At 37.4% G+C, this 26922-nt stretch overlaps 2 protein-coding genes across 2 annotated transcripts in view; both read right to left on the reverse strand.

The window, feature by feature from the left end:
- LOC110460372 (inositol 1,4,5-trisphosphate receptor type 1-like) overlaps window positions 1-26922 on the reverse strand; it is a 150222-nt gene that overhangs the window by 82301 nt on the left and 40999 nt on the right. Inside the window, 15 exon segments of the mRNA XM_021513245.1 lie at window positions 119-337; window positions 1960-2079; window positions 4013-4185; window positions 4804-4956; window positions 5535-5688; window positions 6474-6634; window positions 7104-7203; window positions 7426-7583; window positions 8066-8161; window positions 8391-8537; window positions 8799-8888; window positions 9300-9398; window positions 9843-10001; window positions 14420-14506; window positions 15526-15650. Of these exon segments, the coding sequence (XP_021368920.1) occupies window positions 119-337; window positions 1960-2079; window positions 4013-4185; window positions 4804-4956; window positions 5535-5688; window positions 6474-6634; window positions 7104-7203; window positions 7426-7583; window positions 8066-8161; window positions 8391-8537; window positions 8799-8888; window positions 9300-9398; window positions 9843-10001; window positions 14420-14506; window positions 15526-15650 (2041 nt within the window).
- Window positions 19718-25099, reverse strand: LOC110460373. The gene is made up of 2 exons (XM_021513246.1): window positions 23708-25099; window positions 19718-21507 (listed from the first exon to the last, which is right to left on the reverse strand). The coding sequence occupies exons 1-2, from the start codon at window positions 24375-24377 to the stop codon at window positions 20441-20443; spliced, it is 1737 nt and encodes a 578-aa protein (XP_021368921.1). The 5' UTR covers window positions 24378-25099; the 3' UTR covers window positions 19718-20440.

Here is a 26922-nt window from a genome sequence, read left to right on the forward strand (position 1 = left end):
TCCCCCAGACCCTCATACTACATCACACCTCGCCTACCTATAGTACACTAGGATGTCCGGGTCCTCGGAGTGCTCCCCCAGACCCTGAGATTATAGTACTACATCACACCTCACCTACCTTTAGTACACTAGGATGTCCTGGTCCTCGGAGTGCTCCCCCAGACCCTGACATTCTGCTGCCGTCTCAGCTAGCTCACGTATACTCTTGGTTTTCTTGCCAAGGTCCCAGATGAGCATGACCTCTTCCACCTCCTCGATAGTGATGATGGGTTCAGGATCCGATGTACCATCCAGGTTCTCTACCTCCATTTCAACCTCCATCTGAGTCTTCTCAAGTCTGTTGTATCAAAGTTTCAACGGTGATATAGATATTTTTTCAACAATTTATTGGTAAGTATTTAAAAAACTCAAGGAATATGCCCTCAATGTACATATATTCTCTGCACCCTGGGATTTTCCCATTAAATAATTGAAGGCTCATGACATCAAGACTGACAAATGGCAAGGCCGATAGATAGTGGTATCTGAACTTTGAAACATTTTCCAATAGATACTCTGTGATCAAAGCTGATCAATTTTACTGTAACACTTTATTCAAAACATCACTCAGAGACCACAGGCCCACAGGATTCAGTTTCTGGCCTGACAACTTGTATCAACAACAAGATGACACAAATGGGGACTTCTTATTGTCATGACAACATACAAGGATGTAGAGTAGATAAGTGACATTGAGAGTAGAACCTTTGGATTCTGAAGATGGTTGGTGAATATATAACTTCATTTAATTGTCACATTAAGCAAAATTCACCGATACTGATTCTAATACTTTTGTCTTTCGACAATTTAAACTCCGGTCAGTTCATGAAGCTTAAGTTTCATCTAATTTAGTGTACAAACTGAGCTGACTTTATCAATTCAAACATCTTGTGTTTTACTAAGAGTTTGCTAACGATTTTATATTGAGAGTTTGTTGACCTAACACCACTTCACAACAATGCAATACATTGTAGACCAAATCATACATTCTTTCTGAAAAGTTTCCTTTTTATTCAAAACGCTACAGATTTACATTTCTTGAAAATATATAGAATTCTAACTGACGTATGTTAAATCTATCTTGAATTTTAAAGAACAAATTTTATTTAAAATGATTCTTTCTTGTAAGGAAAGAGGACTGTGATAAAAAATATTACTTCCATCACCTCAGACAATGCAAGACATGACAATTTTATCCACACATTACAAAATTTCAGTCAATATCTGTATCACATGTATCACAAGACAAGTCAGTAAGTTAACCTGAGGACAAACAGCAGATCACTTTTAAATTCCTTTTTTTTCTCCCATAAAACTAAGTTACAAGCAATGAACATATTTTCCTTTCCCACATAGAAGCATTGGTGCAAGTTCTTTCTGTTTTATACAGTGTGTCAATACAACACCAGTTAATGATATGCCACCGCCCACAAGGAGATGTAGGTAAACTATTACCCTGTCCAACTGCTTGGCCTTTGTTTTTGTAACAAGTAACAAATAATGCAAACATGTTAGATTAGCATACAAAATTACAGGTACTACAACAAAACAAGAAATAGAAACCTTCATATTTCTTTCTGATCTGCCCTGATTTATAATTTTAATAATTTGTATACACTTTCAAGTTAACTAACATTTACTTAAATAGATATATTGCAATTTTTCATCACTGCTTATCATAAATTAATCAAAAATAATTTTACAATTGTTGAAATATATGTTTGTCTTCCTTCTATGTCCAAGTCTGTTCTTATTGGCCTTTTATTTTTCAGGAAAAAATGATACATAATATCTTTTTCAGCTGAACATACAGCAATTGTAGTTTTCATTTTTTCATTTTTGGATTATTGGAAATGACGAGCAATGTTGCCCTTCACACTACTCGGGTAAATACTACTTGTAACTACAAATTAAACATACCTGGTCTCTATCAGAATATCCTGGTTCTCCTCGCTCAGGATACAGTTACAGATGAGGTATTGTGTGGCCGCTATGGCCTGGTGATTAGACACACACAGCACATACAGATAGTCGAGGAACCTACAAACATACAACAGTGTTTACATCATGCTCATTCAGGTCTTTACTGTAGTACTTCAGATAAAAGCTCAAAGACAAATGATCTACAACCATCTGTCACAAAATACATGTGCACAAGTAGTTCCTCAGATAACAGCTCATAGTCCTGTTGATACAAAAGAATTATCAATTCTGTTAATAATTGCAAAAGTTTAGGTTTTTTTTAACATTTTAACCATGAATAATGATGTATACAAATTTATCTACAAAAGTTATGTGTCCAGATTGATTTTTTGCAGCAGTTTAATAAGGTGATTTTTTTTTTGGAAGGTGAATCTATGAATTCAACATAATTTTAAATCTTTCCAATCTTACAAGGATCTTTTCAGACCTAAACATATACACCACGTCATCATTCAGGAAACTGTGGACATAACCAAATGAAAAATGTACTGTTTAGTGGCAGCAAAAGAGAAAAAAGACAAGAGGCCCAGAGGGCCTGCATCGCTCACCTGGATATCGAAGCAATTATATGGCAAAATAATCTCCAAATGAGATCCAAAGGAATAGGCCAGACCTCAATGCCAATCCTTGGAGCAATCTGTATTAGATTTTTCATGCCCAGCAATTTTATGTATGATTATTGGGTGGGAAACCTAACTGTTTCCAAGCTGTGAATCAGAAACCAGGTCCCTAAGGTTGTGGCCAGACCCCAGGATTTATTCTAATACAGTGTATCATGACTGCATTTGTCTCTTTATGCCAAACAATTGTATATATACAGTTTTGGGGTGGGATCTTAACTGTTTCAAAGTTATGACCCCAGGGGTTAAGTCTCCAAGGGTGCGTCAGACCCCAAGGCCATCCTCAAAGCTTATGTGCATTCATCTCTTTATACTCAGCAATTTTATATATGGTTATAGGGTGGGGATCTCAACTGTTTCCAATCTGTGACTCAGAAACTAGGTCCCTGTGGGTTTGGTCGGTACCCAGGGTCTGTTCTAATATGATTATCATGACTGCGTTCGTCTCTTTATGCCCAGTATTTGTATATATAGTTTTGGAGTGGGGATCTCAATCGTTTAAAAGTTATGACCCAGGGACTATATGTCTCCAAGGGTGGGGACAGACACACCGTTTATACAAAATTGGTTCCCCTTGACCCAAGGATGCTCAACACCAGACATGGACCAAATCCTCTCATTCCTACAGAAGAAGGATTTTAAAGAAGAATTTGCTATATTTCCCCCATTTCACCCAAGGATGCTTCACACTAAATATGGAACAAATCCTTTCATTCCTACAAAAGGAGAAGGATTTTAAAGAATTTGCTGCATTTCCCCTATTTGGCCCAGCCCCTTAGGCCCCAGGGAGGCAAGACCCACCGTTTATACAAAATTGATTCTGCTTCACCCAAGAATTCTTCAGACCAAATATTGAGGGGAAGGACTTTAAAGAATTTGTTATGTTTCCCCTATTGGGCCCTGCCCATCAGGCCCCTGGGGGGCCAAACCCAAGAATTATACAAAATTGGTTCCCATTCACCCAATGATGCTTCAGACCAAATATGGAACAAATCCTTCATTCCTACAGAAGAAGGATTTTTCAGAATTTGTTATGTTTCCCCTATTGGGCCCCGCCCCTCAGGCCCCGGGGGAGCCAAACCCACGAATTATATAAAATTGGTCGGTTTATACAAAAGTTGGTTACCTTCCACAAAGGATGCTTCTGACAAAATTTGGTCAAAATCTGCTAGTCGTTCATAACTTGTATCGATTTTTAGGAAAAGTTGATGGACGACGGACGAACGACAGATGCCACGCCATGGCATAAGCTCATCTGGTCCAAAAACCAGATGAGCTAAAGAAGAAAAAGAAAAAAAAAGAATAAAAAAGTATCAATGCCCTTCCCCCCTAAATGATTAGGGGCTGGAGTATAAGGAAGAGTGTTATACCTTGGCTTTTTGTTTTTTCGGACCAGGCTGACAAAGGTGACAATCTCCTGCTTGGTGATGTGTTTTTCCAATAGTTTCCTGTTGTTGTTCAATAAAGCTGTGATGGTTTCCTCTGCTAAAACATCATATCCTATTTGCTTTTGCATAAATGCAAAGTATTTTGCAACATATTCCTATGGAAAAACAAAAATAGAAGAACAAAATTGTTTTTAGGCCCGCATCTTTAATCAATTGGGTACAGTAAACACATTTCACCCAATGCTGAGGAGCAAACCTTTCCAATTCGAGGGCTGTATTATAACAAGATCTAGCTGAAGATTTGGTCTATTTCAATTTTTTTATTCAGAATATACAGGCATTTATCTAGAGTGGCTACACGATAATTTAAAGAAAGCGTAGGACTACTTAGGTGTAACTAAATTAATTCAATTTTGTTTTGCTCTTCCACTTGAATGTCTTGTCAAAGACATCTTCTTTGTTATCAATATCGCTCCAGCGTGACACATTACATATATGTTGAGTGAACACTTTCACTATTTCCACTGTTTACAGAAAGTGAGAAAGGTCCTCTTACTTTGTCTATTACACTTCCAGATTAGTATACCTTATATTTCCATTAGGTTTTGCTGGGAGAGACGCAGTATAACAGTTTATAGATCTGTCATCTTTCATACCCCCCCAACCCCCAACCCCCAACCCNTGTGAAGGACCTACCTGGTTTTTCCTGTAGTCTTGCTGAGAGAGACACAGTATACCAGTTTTTCTTTCCCCCAAACCCGTTGAGGACCTACCTGGTTTTTCCTGTAGTCCTGCTGAGAGAGACGCAGTATGTGGTAACACAGTTTACATATCTGACGTATGGGGGCGTGGCGCTGGTCTGCTAACTCCTCCATCTTCAGCAGGGGATTGGACCCACTGAAGGGAGCCTTCAGGATCTGGAAAACCTGGACAACAAATGGAACAATACAATTAGTATTTTAGCACTCAAAATAATTATTTGTTTTAATTGATGACAAAGATGTTGTTACTGAAGTGATTTTTTAACAGGACTGAAATTTTTGACTCAGACTAGGAATTATATACATACAATGAAATACATGAAACTATATAGCTAGAAGATATTAATTATATTTTGCACAGTTTTGAAAAAAAATCAAGTTGGAAGTCTGTGCATACTTTTCAATAACATCCAGTTGTTCTACTATACATCTTTATTTTTAGATTAGGTCGTTATTTTTAAGCAATCATACAGCTATTATGTTCTCCTCTTCAGGGTATCTGAAAACACTTCAATCTTAATCTACTGACACAAGGACAGTTAGTAATGGTAGCTTAGCTGTTTTCCTATTTTGTAAAAATCAGTTTAAATACATTAAATTTTAAAGTTACTGGACATTAAGTAAATAAATTTGCTGTACACCAAAATCCAAACATTTTGATTCCGTGACTTGACTGATACAAGTTTTATACGTCTCTGTAACAAACGCTGTAAATGCTGGTGGATAACACAAGGAGGTCATGCCTGCTTAAGGATGTCCTGTTCTCGTAGCAGCTTCTGTCTCTCCCTGCAGTCCTTGGGTTTGGCCATCTCCACCTTGAGGGGATCTCCTCCAGTGTTTTGAGATTCTTGTTGGGTCACAAATTGCAATACGTCCGACAGCAGCTGTGTCACAAATCTGTAAACCAAGTGTCAAAGGTAACGCATTGAAGCATTGGTGCTTTGTAATATATCTCAGAAATGTATAGAGTACATACCTGCCAACTCTCCCTATTTAGGAGGGAGACTCCCGATTTTAGACCCTTAAATTTAGTATTTTCAACAAGAAATTTCGTTTAACTATCACTATATTCAAAGATCTAATGATTTCATTTGAAAAGAACAACTCAAACTAAGTTGTTTTATAGGATTATTTCGTCTCTAGGGATAATTATTATATACACATATGTTTTTCTGGTTCACATGGTTGAGTATATGAATAATCCTCACAAATAAATGTGGTCTATTTTAAAATGCCGATCACTAAAGTCAAGCACTAAATATTTTTACCAAATTAGATTGTGTGTGATTCTGATTCTGTATCAAATTTAGAATGCAAGCTTATAAATAAAATTCATTAAATATTTCTATTGATATTTGTATGATATTCAGGCATGTAATATACCTACATAAGACACATACGTTTTGCTCTACTATATTTCCTGACCTTACTAAGACCTTATAACAAACACCAGACACACATATCCATGACAAGCACAAGTTACACATCTCATACCTATCACCAGAAATCTCCTGACAAGCATTTCACAAGTCTAGTGACCAGCACCAGACACATCTTGTGACAAACACCAAAAGACATTTGACAAATACAAGTTTAACGTCTGGTGACGAGAACCTGATTTGCCGTGTGACGAGGACAAGATACCAGACACATGACGACGAGAAATCTTTTGCCAGTGTTACCTTCTCTCATTCTGTGTGATGCAGCCCTTTTCCAACTTGGCTGCAAAGTCGGCCAGAACGCGACTGGCGTCGTTGGCGAAGTCAAGGTCCCTCACTTCTGATGGGGGGACTGGAACTATAGCAAACGCCTCACGATCCTCCTTTGTCCCGGCACAGCCAACCTATAATTGATATAGGGAACACAATTTTTATTTTTAATCCAAGTCCAAAACAGATTAAAACAAAATTTTGTACATAGGTGACCAAATATGATGGTCTTACCTACATGTTAACACAGCATTATTTTTCAAAAAAAAGGAAATCATCAAACACTGGAAATTTTAATTTAAAAATGCAAAAACTTAATATTGATGGAGATGCTGACCAAGTTGATGGACCATAGGTAGGGTGCATCCAGTGTTTGATGCATGGGTTGAGATGAACTACTCAAGATGATTTATGCATCTATGGTCCAAGTTTGGTTGGTCTAGCACTTATACTATCTGTGAAACTAACTTAAATGCAAAAACTTAATGTTGACGCCCCCCGCCGCCGGAAAAGCAACACCTTAGTCTCGCTTCGGCTATTTCGTGGCGGGAAGACGAAAAACCATTTAGGTGACATGTTCATTAGACAACACTAGGTTTGTACCTTCTTCATGATGGGTTTATCCTCGTCTTTGTCCAGTGGGATGGAGGTGCTGTGAACCCAGCTGTTGGTGCACAGGTGATGTAGCCGCACAAACGAGTTCCTGTAATTACACAACAAAGGGAACTAACTTCACTAAGCCAACTGAAATTGATGCACGACAGGAGAGTTACTTTTGTCTACATATTTAAAATAGAACAAAGAACATGAAAAAAGGACTTACTCCCATATCAAATAAAAACAGATACATAACTATTAATTGTTAGAACAAATTTGCTTTCCAGATGAATGAAGACAGTATTGAGTAGGATGAGACCAGCAATACCTCGGCACATTGGAGTCCCTTGTCATCGTAGTGGGATCCAACTCAAAGATGGTGGCCACATCATGTCCATGGGGGACAGACACGAGACAGAAGACCGGTGATGTGCTTGTCCCCCTCAGTTTATTCCTCATAGTGTCAGGAGCAGGATCCTTGTCCACCTGGTAAAAAGGAACGGCAAATAAAAGATTAATTGTAATCAAGACATGGATCAACATACCCGGATGTATTCAACTGATGAGAACATTCAATTTCCAAACCAACTGCTTTGTTACCTGCCCTACAAGGAAACATTTTGTCAATGTCAATAGACACGTTTAATTGTATTTTACATGATGAGAGAATATCAAACTAGGATGAAGCTAGCTCCCAAATTCTGACAGGCTGCTGAATAAATAGAAGTATTTTTTTCAAATATGCTCCCTATATGATAGCTTCATCACTACAGATTTTGAAGAATGATTTGTGGAGGAAAGGAAAACTGACCAGCCATTCATGTGTAACTGATCTCAACAACTAAAGCCTAACTGACCTTAACTCAATCACCCCTGAAATTTTGTAATGTACTATTCCAACCTTTGAATTGGAGGAGTTCAAATGTGTTTTCAGGGGTGAATGAGTTAACAGCTCAGGTGTAACTTACCTCGGCAGCTAGGTACTGTCCTGTAGCAAGGTGTTTAAATCGGTAGAGACTCATCCATTGGCCAGCGCCTCCCCGACACGGGTCATGCTGTACTACCTATAAATCAATAAGTATCATCTACAGATAGGTTAGGGGAAGGGGTTTTATCCTGCAGCTTCCAAAGAAATAGTTAGATGGTACTGTAGAGATATACGCTCTGTGATGCCTTCAAGAAATATTGAAATTTGACAATAACTATTTCCAAACCTAAAATTACGGTGTCTAGTATAATTTCCCATGTCTGTTTTTATTTCATGTTTCATTTAAAAGAGGGCACTATATGTACCTCAATTTCCCACAATGCCTTGGAGCTGGTTGCCGTTGTGGCGGTCTGTCTGGCAGTGATCCTGAGGAACACAAATTGCTGTTTTTTGTACTCGTCACACGTCAGAAACATCTGCTCCTCAGCATGGAACAATCTTACCACATCACCCTGCAAAGGATAAATATATCATGAAAAACTATAGAATATATCACATTCTTCAAGTATGAAGTATATTTTATAACATACCAAATTTCTTGTATTTGTATACCTTATTGATATCTTGATCATATCTTTTAAAATTGAGAAACAATTCTGGAGAAATAAAGTATAACGACAATCATCATTTTTCTAATACAGAAAAAAATATAGCAACAACTTTAAAAACTCAACACGCTATTTTATTCTTCTACTTTTAAAATGAGCACTCACCCCTTTGAGAACCTCCTCTTTATTTTCTCTGTAGTCCATAAACAGTGTCATCTTCCAGCAGGCTGGGCTGGCAGTATTGACAGAGTTTACCTAAAATCATGTTGTCACCTATTATATACCAGGGATAACTAACTACAGCTTTGCTGCCTATGTTCTACACTGTTCAAGATTACATCAACTTTTCACAACAAATCAGCAAACACAGCAGTTCTACAATAATGATCTTTAAATGAGGTTTGTTCTAAATTTATCCTGATTCTTAAGTTTTATCTATCAAATGATCATGATTTACTGCTATACTAAAGTATAAAGCTGGCCATGTAACAACAAGTGACTTTTCTGGTTACCATTCCTTGTTACTCACTCAGCAATAACATCAGATAATTTCTACTTTTTCATTAAGAATGAAGGATACATGTATATATAACAATGAGTTAATCTGATGTCTCACAGTTTTGATACACTTGTGTGCTGTTCTATAATCTCCAGAGACACACGTACCTCCTTACAGCCTGGCTTGTCTATAAGTTCATATGTACTGGCGTGTAGTGGCTGTCCGGCATTAACAGGATTGAGTACCACCTTGTCCCCCACCACCACCTACAACACAGTATCAGAACATCCCTGTCATCGGATAACAACCATGTTACACCTCCACAACAGTATTAAAGCATTACTTCTGATTAGATCATTTGCATCTTACATCTTAACAAAATAACAGTTCCATAAACAGTATGACCTTCCCTTAAGAAAACTTTGTTTATTGGCAAAAATGAAAACAATACAATTTCATTTCTCTACAAAATATTTTATTTCGATAATCTCAACACTGGCTGAATATAAGCAATTTAAAATTCAAATATATGATTACTGATCTATTTCTGTGTTTGTCTAATAACTGAAATTCATTATTTATTTATTTTTATTCACTATAATGCATGTTCAAATTATTTACAATAAGCATTATCAAAAACATTTTTATCGAAATTTATATATTATTGACAAAAAAATACAACTTTGGAAATGGGATGCACCACAACGTACCGGATCACCAGCCTGGCGAAGCTTATAGAAGGGCATAATGTAAAACCATGACCCTTCATTTCCTGCTGTGTCCAAGGTCACTCGCATCGCATTCTTCTCCAGTAGGGCAGGCAGACGCTTGTTTACAGTCAGATACTTATTACTCTTTAGATGGAGCAACTGAAATATCAAACAGGTATTTGTTACAGTAACATCAAACTGGTATTTGTTACTCTTTAGATGAAGTAACTAACACCAAACTGGTATTTGTTACTCTTTAGATGAAGTAACTGGAATATCAAACAGGTATTTGTTACTCTTTAGATGAAGTAACTAACATCAAACAGGTATCTGTTACTCTTTAGATGAAGTAACTAACATCAAACTCGTATTCGTTACTCTTTAGATGACGTAACTAACATCAAAATGGTATTTGTTACTCTTTAGATCAAGTAACTAACATCAGTCTCGTATTTGTTACTCTTTAGAAGAAGTAACTAACACCAAACTGGTATTTGTGACTCTTTAGATGAAGTAAATAACATCAAACAGGTATCTTTTACTCTTTAGATGAATTAACTAACACAAAACTGGTATTTGTTACTCTTTAGATGAAGTAACTAACATCAAACTGGTATTTGTTTCTTTTTAGATGAAGTAACTAACATCAAACTGGTATTTGTTACTCTTTAGATGAAGTAACTAACATCAAACTGGTATTTGTTACTCTTTAGATGAAGTAACTAACATCAATCTCGTATTTGTTACTCTTTAGATGAAGTAACTAACATCAATCTCGTATTTGTTACTCTTTAGATGAAGTAACTAACATCAAACTGGTATTTGTTAGTTACTCTAGATCTTTAGATTTAGAAACTAAAACATCAAAAAAGGCATTGTGTAATTACCTTTAGATGAAGTGACTTAATCATTTATTTTGTTACTCTTCAGATGGAGTGACTTAAACATCAAACAGGTGTTTGCTGCTAAAATGGGGGGTTTTAAGGACAAACGTGAGGTTTAAATTCACATAATTCTGTTTCCCACAACTTAATTAAGTGCCAAATCCCTGCATTTATTATGGAGTTTAGTTGGTAAAACCAGGAACAAGTGATAAGTCTGGCTATCTTTCTCAAACTTACACGGATAGTGTTTGAAAGCAGGCATCATGTACAGAGTTATATAGGGGCAAAATTCCTCATCTATTGAAGATGAGAGATTACAAAAAATACATGATTCTTTCATGAAGTCCAGTGATAACAGAAAATCAATACATCAAACTCTAGCGCTGATTGTAGTCAGATCTGGGCTCTGCACTACATGATCAAGTTTTAGCCCTCCTATAAGAGAAAGGAGAACCAAAGCAGAGTAATATAGAAGCATCAGATATCATTAGAATGTTCTGACAACAAAAAGTTCCTAAAAAAACTCTTATGTAATACTGGGTTGATCTCTTATTACTTATAATGAAAATATTTGGCATGTACCAATTTTGAAATAAAAACCTTGTTTGACAATACCGATAATTATACATGACAATTTGATGTAATGTGAGAGCGTAGTGAAATATGTTTCTTGTTTTACCCTACTTCATCAAACAAATGTCAGGAAAACGTAGCAGAGATCTAGAGTGCTGCTGTTACATGTGCAATCTAGCTAGACTGACATTACAATTGTGAGCCTGACTATATGTCTTCCTACTTCAAACATTATCACTATTTTCACACTGACGTTTATGGATTTATATATTGCCAACCTGAGCTCTATCATATTAGTAAGATCAGCTGACACATCAACTTTACCTAAATGTGACATTCTCACTGTTTTTATAATAGCATTATTGTCATATCCATGTCTATATAAAGAGACCAATGATTTTTCACGTGGAAAACATCTTGGACAAGTAACTCAACTGTCTTGTCATTCTTTGCAAGATTTAAGACTGCATACAGGAAAATCAGTGAAACTAAAAGAAATTAGTTTGTCTGTGAACATGCGATCATTCTATTGATAATAACGTATATTATGCTGGGGACCTGTCAAGAGTTATGAGATGTTGGCACCGCGATCAATAACTGCCTGATTGCTGCCAAGTCTGCTGGGAAAATATATAATTATAGCTAACCAAGTTATCAGTATCACCTATCTGTGTCAGCTTCATCAGCTGCACAGAGCAGTTATGATGAATCTGTTAAGAGGAAGTCAATGGGATATAGTGATTTCTAAAATAGCTGGCATTGCAAATGTATAGTGGACATTTTCTAATTGGAATCAGTGGCTAGGGAATGTCAAAGCCAGCACCAGGCATTACAACATACACACATCAAAACATCAACATCTCTCTGGCATGTTAACTCAAAAGCATCCGACAGATTATGTTTTTAAACCTTTGATTGCAAATTATGATGATTTTTTTAGGAGCTAAATATCTAAATAAGTATTTAATCTGTTATTGAGTTAACCAAATGAAGTTATTGACTAATTGACAACATCAATAGACAGAGATGCTGTCAGGGTTTAATCAAAGGGTTATTTATCCTCCATTTATAGATATTAAATTCCCTTTACCCAAAGATGCTCTAGAACAAGTTTGGTTAAAATCCCTTCATCGGTACAGAAGGAGAAGGATCTTTAATGTTTTCATCTATTTCCCCTAATGGGCCCCACCCATCTGCCCCAAAGAAGGGGGTCCACACACCGCAGTTTATACAAAAATGATACTTTTGTCCTTAAGCATGCTTCAGACTGCATTTGGTTTAAATCCCTTCACATGTATATTAGGAGAACAAATTTTCCTCTATTTCTTAGGGCTGTAACGATACACCGCGGTGCACCGAAAACCGCGCTAAATTGTTTCGGTTCGGTGTACGATATGTTTTTTTCCGTGTTTCAGTTTGGTTCGGTTTTTAGTATTACCTGACTTCCGGAATTTAACCATACATGTGCAACATAAACATTTACTCTCCAGCGTTACCTACGATGATAATAAAGGTTTTGAAGGGTTTGACATGGTTGATGTGGAAATACTTCGGTGTAACATAATATGTGACTTTCCAATGAACGGCTTTGTGCCCTACGCAAACAGGAAAATATTGGGGGACCAAGGCGCACATGTCGTCTGCAGGTGAGGCAGAATTGAACATTGACATTGATACGTTTTGAGCTGATTGATTTCTTCAAACTTTATATCGATGATTTAATCATAAAGTAGACCGTAGTTAACAATTATATCTATATACCGACTGTGACAGTTAACATATTGAATGACGTCTTGAAACCTGTAGCAAATCACATGCAATTCTTGATGAAATACCTGAGAATCTCCATGTAAATGTACAGCGTCTTATGTCATAAATGAAGTTTATAATCTCTGATATCATTTGCCAATCACATTCGCTGACACAAATAATTTTAAATTATGATGTTTCTGGTGCTTAAATACGATTAATTAAAAGTTTCACCCTTTCTTACCTTTATTACCACCTGTACAGGTAAATACTGAAGCAACTTTAGAATTGAAAACGCTAATGTAAACTAGAGACAATAACGAACAATTTCATATAACTTTTATTTACATATAACATACATTTTTCAAGTTATGCACATTTGAAAAATTAAGTAAATCAATTTATATTTCAATAACTAATTCAGCAGTGGTGTCCCTTTACATAGAAATCAATGAAGCAGCATAAAGTTTTAAAAAAAACTCCCGCTTCTTTTCGCTTGCCTGTTTTGCAGCATTTTGGATTCTTGCTAAATGTCCCCGATGGAAAATCATTCTCCACTTGCCGTATATGTTTCCTAGATTTAAGTTACAAGTCAGGGAACACATCAAACATGCCGACGCATATGAAGAGGAAGCATAACATTTCGTCATCCTGTATCGTATCAGAATGTATCGTATCGTGGGTAGATATTGTGATACGTATCGTATCGTGGCCTAGGTGTATCGTTACAGCCCTACTATTTCCCCTATTGGGCCCTGCCCCTCTGCCCCCAGAGGGGCCACACCCTCTGTTTATACAAACTTGAGGCTCCTTTGTCCAAAGACGCTTTAGAACAAATTTGGTCAAAATCCTTCTATTGGTTGAGAAGAAGATTTTTAAAGATTTTCCTATTTTCCCCCTATTTGGCCCCGCCCCTCTGCCCCCTCGGGGAACCATACCCTCTGTTTGTACAAAACTGAGAACCCTTTGGCCAATGATGCTCCAGACCAAATTTGGTCAAAATCCTTTGAGCCATTAAGGACAAGTAGCGTTTTAAAGGAAAAAGGTGACTGACGATGGACGCCATACGCTGCACCATGGCATAAGCTCACTTGGCCCTTCGGGCAAGGTGAGCTAAAAATGAAATTGCTCTCAGCATGAAATATTCTGTTGATTATGTGGCTAAATGTCAGATCCCATAAAAACCAAATTCCTTAAAGATGTCTCATGTGAATACCTCATAACACGATTAACTCATTCACTCCTGAAATGTTATAATGAACTATTCCAACATTTGAATGAGAAAAGTTCAAAGGTGTCTTCAGGGGTGAATGAGTTAACTTATGAAGAAGACATGTGTTAACATCTGACTCAATACAAGCTTTGTTTTACCTGTATCACGTTACCATACTGGATTTCTGATCCCAGCTGTTTCTTGTTTTCTCCCTCATTCTGCTTTTTCTCCAATTCTGCTGCATGCTACAAAAATAAAACCTCACATATCAATAATGGTAGGTCTGACGTGATGCTTTTATGTGTCCCTAAACTTTTCACTTCTGTGCTTGAATTATCTCCCTCCAAATGTTCAATTCACATTTTGCCAAGATTCTAAATTGCTCGAGTGTAATTAATACAGGCTTTCTTGTGTGCTTTTCAACTGTGTCATCACGTCTTGTGTACTTTTCAAATGTGTCATCACATCTTGTGTACCTTTCTAATGTTTCACCAATTGTGTATCTTTCAAATGTGTCACTAATTCTTGACTACATTTCAAATATCATCAATTTTTGTGTGTTTTCAAATTTGCATCAATTTTTGTGTACTTTTCAAACGTGTCTTTAATCAATAAACCAAAACATGCACAATTCCTGTATAAGGTATGAACAATATACTCAGACTATTCGTATAGTTGGAGTTCCCTTGAACAGAAGACAAGCTTCAGTTGGACAACATTACTGCATACCAGGAAAGTTTGGCTGCTGTTTAAATTTCGCCCTTTTCACAGGCTCCTCATTAAGGGCGAATTAAGCATGACAGTGAACACAGATTTTAACAGTGAATGGTGAATGTTTGTTGGGGCGAAAGTTTCCTGGTATAAAGCAGGTCCATACAAATTAACCAAACCGGAGATTTACATCCACATTTCACTACTTCAGACTCCTTTGATTTGTAGGTTACAACTTACTCTAACTTAATTACTATAGAGGTTAACTTCCTGTGTGGCATATTGATTTGCCATTTCGAAAACTTCAGATATATAACCACACTGCAATTAAAAATGTGACCTATGTTCATCAATAATATATGCCAGGTAAACCTAACAGATTTGTATGGTACTTTTTCAGAGGCACAGTGTTTAAATATAGGTGCAGTGGATTGTGAGGTAAACAATGTTTGATGTGTTGCAAAGTGTAGGAAAATTTTAATTGAGAATTTTCGAAAAACACAGTGTTTATAGTTATACATGCAGGTGTGCTGCAAGGTCATGGATCACTTACATGGAGTTTTTTCAGGAGAACTGTGTCTGGGGCACTTGTAAGGTTTGTGCCCCCAGTACGCTGGGCCGTCCAGAACTGGTTCTGGGCTGAATACCGGCTATTAGGACATATCTTGAATAGGCAGTCTGCAAACATAAAATAAAGTCTCATCACCTGTATAATTTTGTTTCATTATGAAAATTATGTGATTAAGATGCTACAGAATTTCCAGGATATGACAGGGATAGTTTCCCGTTTCAGTTCATGAAGGTTTCTAAATTTGAATGTGGGCAACATATATAAAGTATCATACCTACAGATCTATACAAGTATAATCTGTTATACATTCCACCAATACAAGAGTATTTTTCTGTGTTTCTCACAGATACAGCACTTGTATGGTCTAAGGAAGGGAGACAACTCTGTTAGTTCTACAGATGTCAGCGGAGGAGATTAATGAGAAGCACCTGGACACGTTTGTCTAACAAGGTGAGGGCAACAGGTTAATAGTTATATGACAGCAGGGCACATTTACACAGGCTTTAGGTGATGTAATTAGACAAAGTGTCTTCTGATAGATGTATCCTCTAATAAGACAGTACCGACTCTCAGATAATGTCGTGTACTTATAGCTTACTGCACTGTAACAGTGATACACGCATCTTACAGTAAATATACACAGGCTTCCCACAACACGTTTATAGCAGGCCGCACCACTACTATGTTAATACATCAAAGGAATGGATTAACTAGGCATACAGCCATAAATATATTATTATAATATATCAAATGATCTGAAGAAAATTCTCATCAAAAATGTTAATATATTTTTGTCCGAAAGGATGACAAACACAAAGATACACAATTGAATCTTTATCTTATAACGGATACCTATAGCCATTGTTTGTATTGACGTGTCGACTCTAGCTCTATAAAATCTAGCACTTTGTCAATGACAATTGTGAAACATCATGATAAATAGTGATCCAAAAACTTTGAAAGGGAATGATACAAAAAGAACTGAGAAAGAGGAAGATTAATTTAAGTGGGAATGCATTGGAATATGTGGATGCATTCTAGAAATACCAGCTGTGGTACATTATATCAGTATCTATAATACCAGCTGAGGTACATTATATCAGTATCTATAATACTAGCTGAGGTACATTATATCAGGATCTATAATACCAGCTGTGGTACATTATATCAGGATCTATAATACCAGCTGTGGTACATTATATCGGTATCTATAATACCAGCTGTGGTACATTATATCGGTATCTATAATACCAGCTGTGGTACATTGTATCAGTATCTATAATACCAGCTGTGGAATATTATATCAGTATCTATAATACCAGCTGTTGTACATTATATCAGTACCTATAATACCAGCTGTGGTACATTATATCGGTATCTATAATACCAGCTGTGGTACATTATATCGGTATCTATAATACCAGCTGTGGTACATTGTATCAGTATCTATAAGACCAGCTGTGGTACATTATATCAGTATGTATAATACCAGCTGTGGTATATTATATCAGTATCTATAATACAAGCTGAGGTACATTATATCAGTATCTATAATACCAGCTGAGGTACATTATATCAGTATCTATAATACCATCTGTGGTACATTATATCAGTATCTATAATTCAAGCTGTGGTACATTATATCAGTATCTAGAATACCAGCTGTGGTACATTATATCAGGATCTATAATACCAGCTGTGGTACATTATGTCAGTATCTATAATACCAGCTGTGGCACATTATATCAGTATCTATAATACCAGTTGTGGTCCATTATATCAGTATCTGTAATACCAGCTGTGGTATATTATATCAGTATCTATAATACAAGCTGTTGTACATTATATCAGTATCTATAATACCATCTGTGGTACATTATATCAGTATCTATACTACCAGCTGTGGTACATTATATCAGTATCTATAATTCAAGCTGTGGTACATTATATCAGTATCTATAAAACCAGATGTGGTACATTATATCAGTATCTAGAATACCAGCTGTGGTACATTATATCAGTATGTATAATACCAGCTGTGGTACATTATATCGGTATCTATAATACCAGCTGTGGTACATTGTATCAGTATCTATAAGACCAGCTGTGGTACATTATATCAGTATCTATAATACTAGCTGAGGTACATTATATCAGGATCTATAATACCAGCTGTGGTACATTATGTCAGTATCTATAATACCAGCTGTGGCACATTATATCAGTATCTATAATACCAGCTGAGGTACATTATATCAGTATCTATAATACAAGCTGTGGTGCATTATATCAGTATCTATAATACAAGCTGAGGTACATTATATCAGTATCTATAATACAAGCTGAGGTACATTATATCAGTATCTATAATACTAGCTGAGGTACATTATATCAGGATCTATAATACCAGCTGTGGTACATTATATCGGTATCTATAATACCAGCTGTGGTACATTGTATCAGTATCTATAATACCAGCTGTGGTCCATTATATCAGTATCTATAATACCAGATGTGGTACATTATATCAGTATCTATAAAACCAGATGTGGTACATTATATCAGTATCTAGAATACCAGCTGTGGTACATTATATCAGTACCTATAATACAAGCTGTGGTACATTATATCAGTATCTAGAATACCAGCTGTGGTACATTATATCAGTATGTATAATACCAGCTGTGGTACATTATATCGGTATCTATAATACCAGCTGTGGTACATTGTATCAGTATCTATAATACCAGCTGTGGTACATTATATCAGTATCTATAGACTTTCTTTTGCAATGTGTATTGGAAATCCCACCTGCAAATCACATATATACAATGTTATTCAGACTGCTCCATATCAACAGGATGTTGGTCCTCTAGGTCTTGGAGAATGGAAGATAACAAAACATCTTCTAAGGACTTAGACTGAAGAGGACAATGAAACATATCTATAACATACATACAAAATATCTATCTATCATGATCAAGTGTTTTCCTGGTACACAGGAAGTGGCTTAAAAATGCACACTTGACAAGACTCAACACTTATTACAATAGGATTGACCCAAATCCAATCTAAGCAATGCATGTAACAATTGGACTTACCTGACACAATCCTTCAATATGCATCAATAAGGTCTGCTCGGATGACCAAAAGTATATATACATGTACTGTTTGACAAAATCAATAAAGTGATACCTTAGCATTACTTCTCCCAGAGAACCTGAAGTACATCCTACGTTTTATAGATAAGGAGAATCAGAAAGTATTAGAGACCGAATGGTGTATGAGCTAGGAGATTTAAAAACTCATTCAAACAGAAAAAAAAAAGATTTGTAAAAAGAGAATCAGACAGGCACTCGATTCGATAAGTACCAGCAGTTATGGTAAGATTTCCAGTAAATATTTCGTGCATGGATTGTATGTGATGTATACTGAATGTCTTGCCACCTTCTGGTCCCCAGTCAAATTAATATGTTACCATGACACTCCCGCACACGGCCTTGATACAGCCAGACTCCTCAATATGGCTGGCCTGACTGACCTTCCACTAAAGCTTTCATCACTCTTGCTGGTGACAGCGAGCCAGCCATGATGAGAGATGGACAGAGGACAGCAGGTGCTTGTTATAGATGGTAACAGGTTAAAGTAAATTGGTTAACTGTATGGAAAGAAAGATAACTGTGAAGATAATTTGATTTTCTTTCCTTTTTCAAAAGAAATTTTCTATTGATTAGTCATTAACGAGGACAATGAAAACATTTTGTTTTACATCCAACTGAGGGTTTCCAAGAATTCACCCGTGGATGTCTTCTCCATACTAAATCCAATCTATTCTCCTATTCTACTTTCAGGAATGCAGTATGTAGTAAGATGGGGAAAAACACCATTTAACACGAAATGGTTTTATCCAGATCAATTATCTGATTCTAAGTGCTATCTCCAAAAAGTGTTAATAACCTGGCCATCAACTGTGAAATCAATCTACAGTACAAAGATCTAAACATAACATAAACAGATATTGTGTACTGTAAATGTACTATATGTACTGATATATATAGCCTTAAATCAGTACTCCGATACACACAACTGTACACAGTAAAAGTATAATCATTGGTCAAAGGGCAAATTGAAACCATTTTGAAACTGGCAACTTTATACACAACAAAACAAAGAATTAAAGTTCAAAAATTTATTGAGTCTAAATTTAAAGTAACTTGTTCAGGTTATATTAGTTATCTTTTGGCATTCTTAGGGGCTGCTCTCTGTTACTTAAACTAACTACAACATAGTTGGTTACAAACATATCTATTTACAGCAACAGGAAATTAAAAACCAACACACTTAACTTAAAAGAAGAGTGGGGCGATCCCCGGCTTGAGCGATCTCAAGCTGGTGACTAGAATAAGTTGTGGGGTGATCCCCAGGGCTTGAGCGATCCCAAGCTGTGGAGCGAGTAGCTAACAGGCGGCCCTGCAAACAGGCATCGAGCGACCCCGGTGCCTGAGTGTTCAGAGTATAAGTAAGAAACATGGTTTACAGGGCGATCCCCAACAGGCACTTACACAGTTATACTCTGACTAGCTAAGCACGCCCTAAGTCACCTACCCTAAAACTATGTTAGATTATCAAAAAGCAAACCAGGATTAAGAAATGTACGTGACTTAAAGGGGGTGCTCCCCGGCAGGCACACAAACTGGTTATGATTGCAAAAATAAAAATACAACAACAAGCATATAATGAATTGGGGGTATAATTCCCGAATTACATGTCCAATCGAACGAAGGTTACAGATACAAATGTAAATGTGAAGTAACAGAGCGAGAGCCCCCAAGAATTGTAAAACAGAAATATTACATAAAAAATGGTTACACATATAAAAATACATACACATGGTAGGTTACATAGATTCCGATATATTCATGTTTTCCTGGGCCTGTTTAATAGTGGAAGGATGGGTGTGTATATAACGAGTGAAACAGTCAGACTTCCATCTACCCAAAACTTGGAGGACATGACCTTCGACCCCTCCTGCTGCCCCTGAGGTGCAGGCACCAATTCTAAAAGAATGGCCACTAAAAAATCTATCTTCATAGCCTAGTCTGCTCAAAGTATCTTTCAGGTAACACAAGAAGGTAGTCCTAGTCAGAGGTCTATAACTGCACTCATTTTCAAGAAATAAAGGTGCATCAACGTCAGCACCTTGTTGATGCCTCATGGTCAAATACTTGTGCATGGTATCAACAGGATATAGAGGCTTGTTTTCAAAAATAAAAATTGACACGCCTTTACCAAAAGGATCTGTTTTAGAAGATCGTAATCTTAGGGAAAATTTTGACTTGTCATCTGCAATTACAATATCACCAACTTTAACAAAATTCCCATTGAATGATCTGCAAGTGAATTCCCCACATCGTAAAAAACCATAGAATGCAGTTTTAAAGGTGCATGCTAACATGAGGTCAACAAAAGGAGTAAATACTCCTGAATGAAGAGCCGTACATAAATTTGACAATATAGGAAAGGTAATAGGGAGTCGATGTACATTAGGAATATTGTTCTGTGTTCTCTTAACAGCACGTAGAATGTATGGCAGGCGTAGTGAATTACTTAAAGGATCACCTTGCCCTTGTCGGATGTAGTGATAGCGTATGCCGGCCAAGTATAGCTTGATAGTATCAAATCTAAAGTTTAAAGATGCTTGGCAAAAAGTCACAAAAGCTAACAAAATGTCCTCTGAGATCACTGGAAGGGTTCCTGAAATCCAAGGTGCCACGAGGCAGCGCATGGCAAGAAATGACAGGAAACACGATAATGCTGACTTATAGGTTGCAAGTGTGGACTTGCTGAGGGAATGGTCCCACAAATGAGCGAGGTCTGCACTTAAGCCATCATCAGCTCCTGCATGGGGAGGCAAGGTGTGGGTTGCTGGTCTGCGTAGGGTGCCAGTTCCCGGAATCTGGTCATCTGCCAACGAGAAAGAGCATCAGCTGTAGAGTTTTGCTTACCAGGTATGTGCTTGGCATGGATAGCAAAATTGTGCTTAGCAGCATGAAAAGTCAAACGTCTCATAAGCTTCATAATGCTAGCTATCTTGGATCTCCCTTTATGAATGATTTCCACGGTAGCCAAGTTATCACAGTAGAAAAGGATTCTCTTTCTACACCACAAATGCCCCCACACAACACATGACATCACTATAGGGTACAACTCAAAAAGTGCCATAGAGTGTTGCTCCTGGTGAAAATCAGGGGGGAAATAGCCTTGGAACCAGCTATTGCCATGTATTCCTCCAAAAGATGTGGGGGTAGCATCAGTGAAGATATCCATGTCTGCAGCTAATGTAATGTTGTCATCCAAAAAGAATGAAACACCATTCCATGAAGAGAGGAATAAGGACCACATAGCTAAATCTGAACGCACAGCTGATGTCAAAGTTACATGATGGTGCAGTTTGGGTACTGTGGTAGAGAGGCTGATGAGGTGAGATACGAAGGAACGTCCTGGACGTATGACTCTACTGGCAAAGTTCATATGGCCTAGAAGGGACAAAAGCTCGCGCTTCGTACATGTTTTCCGTCGGGCAAAACTGTCTAAAATCTCACGAATTCTGATAACTTTAGCCAAAGGAAGTCTTGCTTCCATTTTATCAGAATCTAGACACACACCTAAATACTCAAGAGCTGTACAGGGTCCCTCTGTCTTGTGTTTGGCAATGGGAATATTTAATCTATGAAAAATATTTAAAAACTTCTCCATGGTTGCATTCGCATCCGCTATAGAGGGTTCAAGCACTAAAAAGTCATCAAGCAAGTGTAATACATTGTCTATTTTGTATACATTGTGAGCAATCCAGCAAATAGCTTCAGAAAGGTTATCAAAAAGTTTAGGACTTGATCTACTGCCAAAAACAAGTCTTACAAAAAAATAAAACTTCTCTTCCCATGAAATACCATGTAAGGGCCACAACTCTGGTTTAATAGGTAAAAGCTTGAAAGCATCTGATATATCAGTTTTCATGAGCAGTGTGCCTTGACCCAGGCCTTTAATCAAGGTTATAGCATCATCAATCTTCACATATTTCAACGAGTGACTGTCTTTGTCTATTAGGCTATTCATGCTAGGATTATCTGGGTCATTGTGAGGAGCAGACATGTCAACAATTAGGCGCTTCTTCTGTGAATATTTATGTACAGCAATGCCAATGGGATTTATTCTACTGGTAACAAACGGAATAGAGTCAAAAGGGCCTATCACAAAACCTTTAGCAATTTCTTTCTGAATTAAATCAGAAACTACAGCTGGGTCTTTTAAGGCGGACAGTAAGTTTCGGCACTGAAAAGACTGACCAGGTAGATATTCGAATCCAGTATCGAAACCTTGAGACAGACCCTCAGTCAACATAGCAACAAAATTTTGATCAGGGTGAGATTGCAGTTCACATTTAAGGGTCTCAATACACACTGGTGTAGTAGCCACTAAGTCTATCATTTCTTCTTGTGTTGAGTCCCAGTTCTCTCTAAAGGGCAGTTGGCTTTGGGATGACTGTTTTTACACGATAAACACACATGTGATTTAGAACAAGATTGCACTTGACAGCCCCTTTCCCCGTTAAAGTTATTGCAGATTTCTTTGCTGCCATGAAACATCCTAGGTCTGCCATGGGTATCAACTGTGTTGCCATAAACACGGTCCTTGGATGTTTTACTTGAACTGCTGTTAATAGGAGCACTATGGTTTGGTGGAGAAGCAGGGCAAAATGCAGACAGATGAAGGGAGCTGCCACAGTAACAACAAGAATTTGCCTGACGGTTGGTAAAAATGTTGCTGAAGAGGGTATTGTCACGTATGGACCAGTCGACACAAACATTGTTGCATCGTAGGTAGGCTGCTGCGCGCAGAGAAAACTGGCAATGGTACTCATAAAAGCCAGAACCTTGGAAACGAGAAGCCATGTCAATTAGGTCCCTTTCGTACATGTCTAACTCGACTCGTCTATGGGGAAAGGTATTACACATCACATGTTTGTAAGTGCCAAAGGCTTGGATGAACTCCCCGATGCTAAGTGTTCGGTTAAGTCTATGATCTGGCTTAGCCTCCTGAAAGCCACTGTCCCCTGAACCTCTGTAGTAAGGGATGAGGAGCGCCGCTAAATTTACATCCCTACCTGTTATGATACTGTTCCTAAGTGCCTGGGAAACGGTTTCCACTAGAGGCAGGGTGTGGGCAGCATATCCAAAAGTAGTCCTCGTGGCGGTAGTATCTGGCGTTTCCAACTGGGCGACGCTTCCTGCTGCCGCGCTGGGCGGGTTCCTTGCGAAGTTGTGGAAACGTGAGTAGGCAGTTGACAGTGAATACTCTCCAGTGTCGCGAGAGAAATCACGGAAGGTAGCAGGTGTGTTTACATCTGGGTAGTTCGGCCGATCTGAGGTAGAAAGTTCCCTGGCAAGCGGATTAGTAACCAGAGGCACAACAGAGTTCAATTTAGTTTCAAGTGAGTCCACTTTGTTTGTCAGCACCGTAACTGACTCGGCCAAAGTTGATATAATAGCTGCCAAATTGTTATTACCATGGGGGCCGCCATCTTGGCTGACGTCACGCACGGAACTCTGGGATCGCGCACCTTGAGGAAGAATGGAGTGACGCGGAGTTGACCCAGTTTCCTCGGGAGATCCCCGCTTCTCCCGAAGCAGCTTGACCAAAGCAAACCTACGAACGTTACTTGCGAACGAGATCCCTTGTTCTAAACAGGCGGTTTTCAACCTAGCTAACGTCCAATTTTCCAAGAGTTCAGGATCGTACGGCGCTGCTCGGGTTTTTTTACTTTTAGGCGCCATGATACGTGGTTCAAAAATACACACACTTCGATCCAATAAAGTTGTTCAGAGGTCCAAAACTACTGTTCGATTAAAGAAGCGTCAATATAAACACACCAACCGAAACACATAAACCGAAGTGCAGGGAAGTGCACAGAAATTCCAAGTAATCCTAGTTCCAACGATCAAGAACGTCCTTGACACAGTAATATCACACGTGAAAATGACAGCACAACACGTAGGCAACGTACGGAAACACTAGTTAGTCTGTCGTAGAAAACCAAGGCTTCCTAGAAAAACTAACGTCTGAAGGTAGAAGATCTGCAAACAGTAACAGAAAATCCGTGTACTCCTTGAAAATCCCAACGAACACGAAACGTCCTTGACACAAAATCGCACGTGAAAAATGTCAACAAAAGCACGTGGTGAAACGCTACATAAACACGATAGTGAAGCGTAGTAAATCAAAGCTAAGTAGAATAAAAACTTAAACCTCGTAAGAAACTAGTGTTGTATATGTAAACTGGCGGAAAAGCGTTAAAAAACTGGGAGGGACAAAAACAGACAGTGCTGATACTGAGACTGCTTAAAATGGCTGAAGACAATATCAATAGGGCTATCCCTATAGGCTGAATGACCATTGGTCAACCAGGTCACGTGACAAACTGTACACCTTACCAAATATGGTAGCGTAGATGATAGTAAATATTGTGTACAAACAATTATTTAGGTAAACCCAAATAAACATATCATATATACAACCCATTTTGACATATTGATGTCAACAAAATATTTTACATCGTTGTAATGTGGCAAATTAAAGTTAATTAGATACTACCTGAAATGAAATGTATAACACATTTTTCTATTCCTCTATTATTTATAACGTCATCATGAGATTCCAATCTTTAAATATATATCTGAATATTTTTGAAGTAAACAAGATACACAAGGTGTCGGCTCTGTTTCTTATTCTCCTGACCACTTACTTTTCAAATATGATACCAAGATACATCTGATGTTATCAGATCCACTTGTAGGAACAATCACAAAATGTTTAATGATATTCCGCAATATGTTATTAAAAGGTATTGTGTGTGTATATATATATATACTGCACTAGGCCCAGGGGCCAACACAATCATTCAAAGTAGGAGACGGATCTATAACAGGACAATGAAATATCAATTGTTTGCATTTCTACTGCAATATATATGAATGGGCTTAATACCAGGCATGGGCTTACTGTCAGATAAATACGGTAATTGGAATGTAATAACTCAGGAAATCTCACAATACCAGGCATGGGCTTACTGTCAGATAAATACGGTAATTGGAATGTAATATCTCAGGAAATCTCACAAGTGTTTTGTATAATTACAAGTAGCTGGGTGTATTTGAAACAAGTAGAATTTGCATGCATGCACATAAACCTAGATAATATATATGGAATGTAACTTCCTGGTAACTGGCTCTAGTTTTTTACATTACACATATGTGTCTGCTTGGAGATGACGATACATTTACTAAGGTCACTCACAATGACACTTCATGCTTACATTTCAGATTCTACTTCAAATCTGTACCAATGTCAGAACCAATACTATTCACCAACAATCATTTAAATACTGACATCGTATAATGTACAGATACATGCCGATATTTGGTATATTTAATGTTCAAAACATAACCCAAAGCAATATGTCATCATTTTCTTTTTAATATTTAAAATGATTGTGCAAATCTAAGTTCTTAACCAAGAAAATTAATTGAATATTTGAATTTTTGACCTCTGTTAATCTGACTTCGTATTTAGCAAAATGGAAAGTTGTTATTGTTGTTCCAAAACATTGATCTTGGTATTTGACCTTGAAAGTCATTTCAGACAAACAACTTGATACATAGCAGTTGGACATTACAGACCAAGACATGCATAAACTAGAACTGTCAGCAGAAAGGCTCATACATATATATATATACCCCCACCCCCCAAATATTTCAAATATAAAGCATAACTCCATGATGAATAGGGAGGTAATTTCAACTTATAAACTTTATTCACATCAACTCATTGTAAGTGTAACACTATGTATCATTCAAATCAGTTTAGTACTTTGGGAGGAGCAGTGTGATAAACTTTTTAAAACAAAGGTACATAACTCTATAAAAAGGGGAGGTAACACCAACTGCCATACTTAATTGACATCCCCTCAAAATGAAGGTTCAGTGAACATGTACCAAGAGTCGATCAAATTGGTACTGCACTTTGGGAGGAGTGTTGTGAACAATGTTTTTACATAAGGGGTGCAACTTACCTGAATCAAAATATTAAATGTATTTGCACAATTTTAGGGTGAAAAACAGTAAGAGGAGTTTGTCTGTTACAGACAGACAACCGGATTCCAGTATATATTCCCCTACTACTTTGTTGCAAGTGGAGGGTTATGGGGTATACTTAGTGCAAGAAATCCAGAATTATTTTGACAATGACAATGACCTACAGTATTCAAATACAATACCTGGTAAACTAAAATCATATTCCACATAATTCTTTTCCTTTTCAGTG

The sequence above is a fragment of the Mizuhopecten yessoensis genome, unplaced genomic scaffold, assembly GCF_002113885.1.
Source record: "Mizuhopecten yessoensis strain PY_sf001 unplaced genomic scaffold, ASM211388v2 scaffold10377, whole genome shotgun sequence".
Taxonomy (NCBI): Eukaryota; Metazoa; Mollusca; class Bivalvia; order Pectinida; family Pectinidae; genus Mizuhopecten; species Mizuhopecten yessoensis.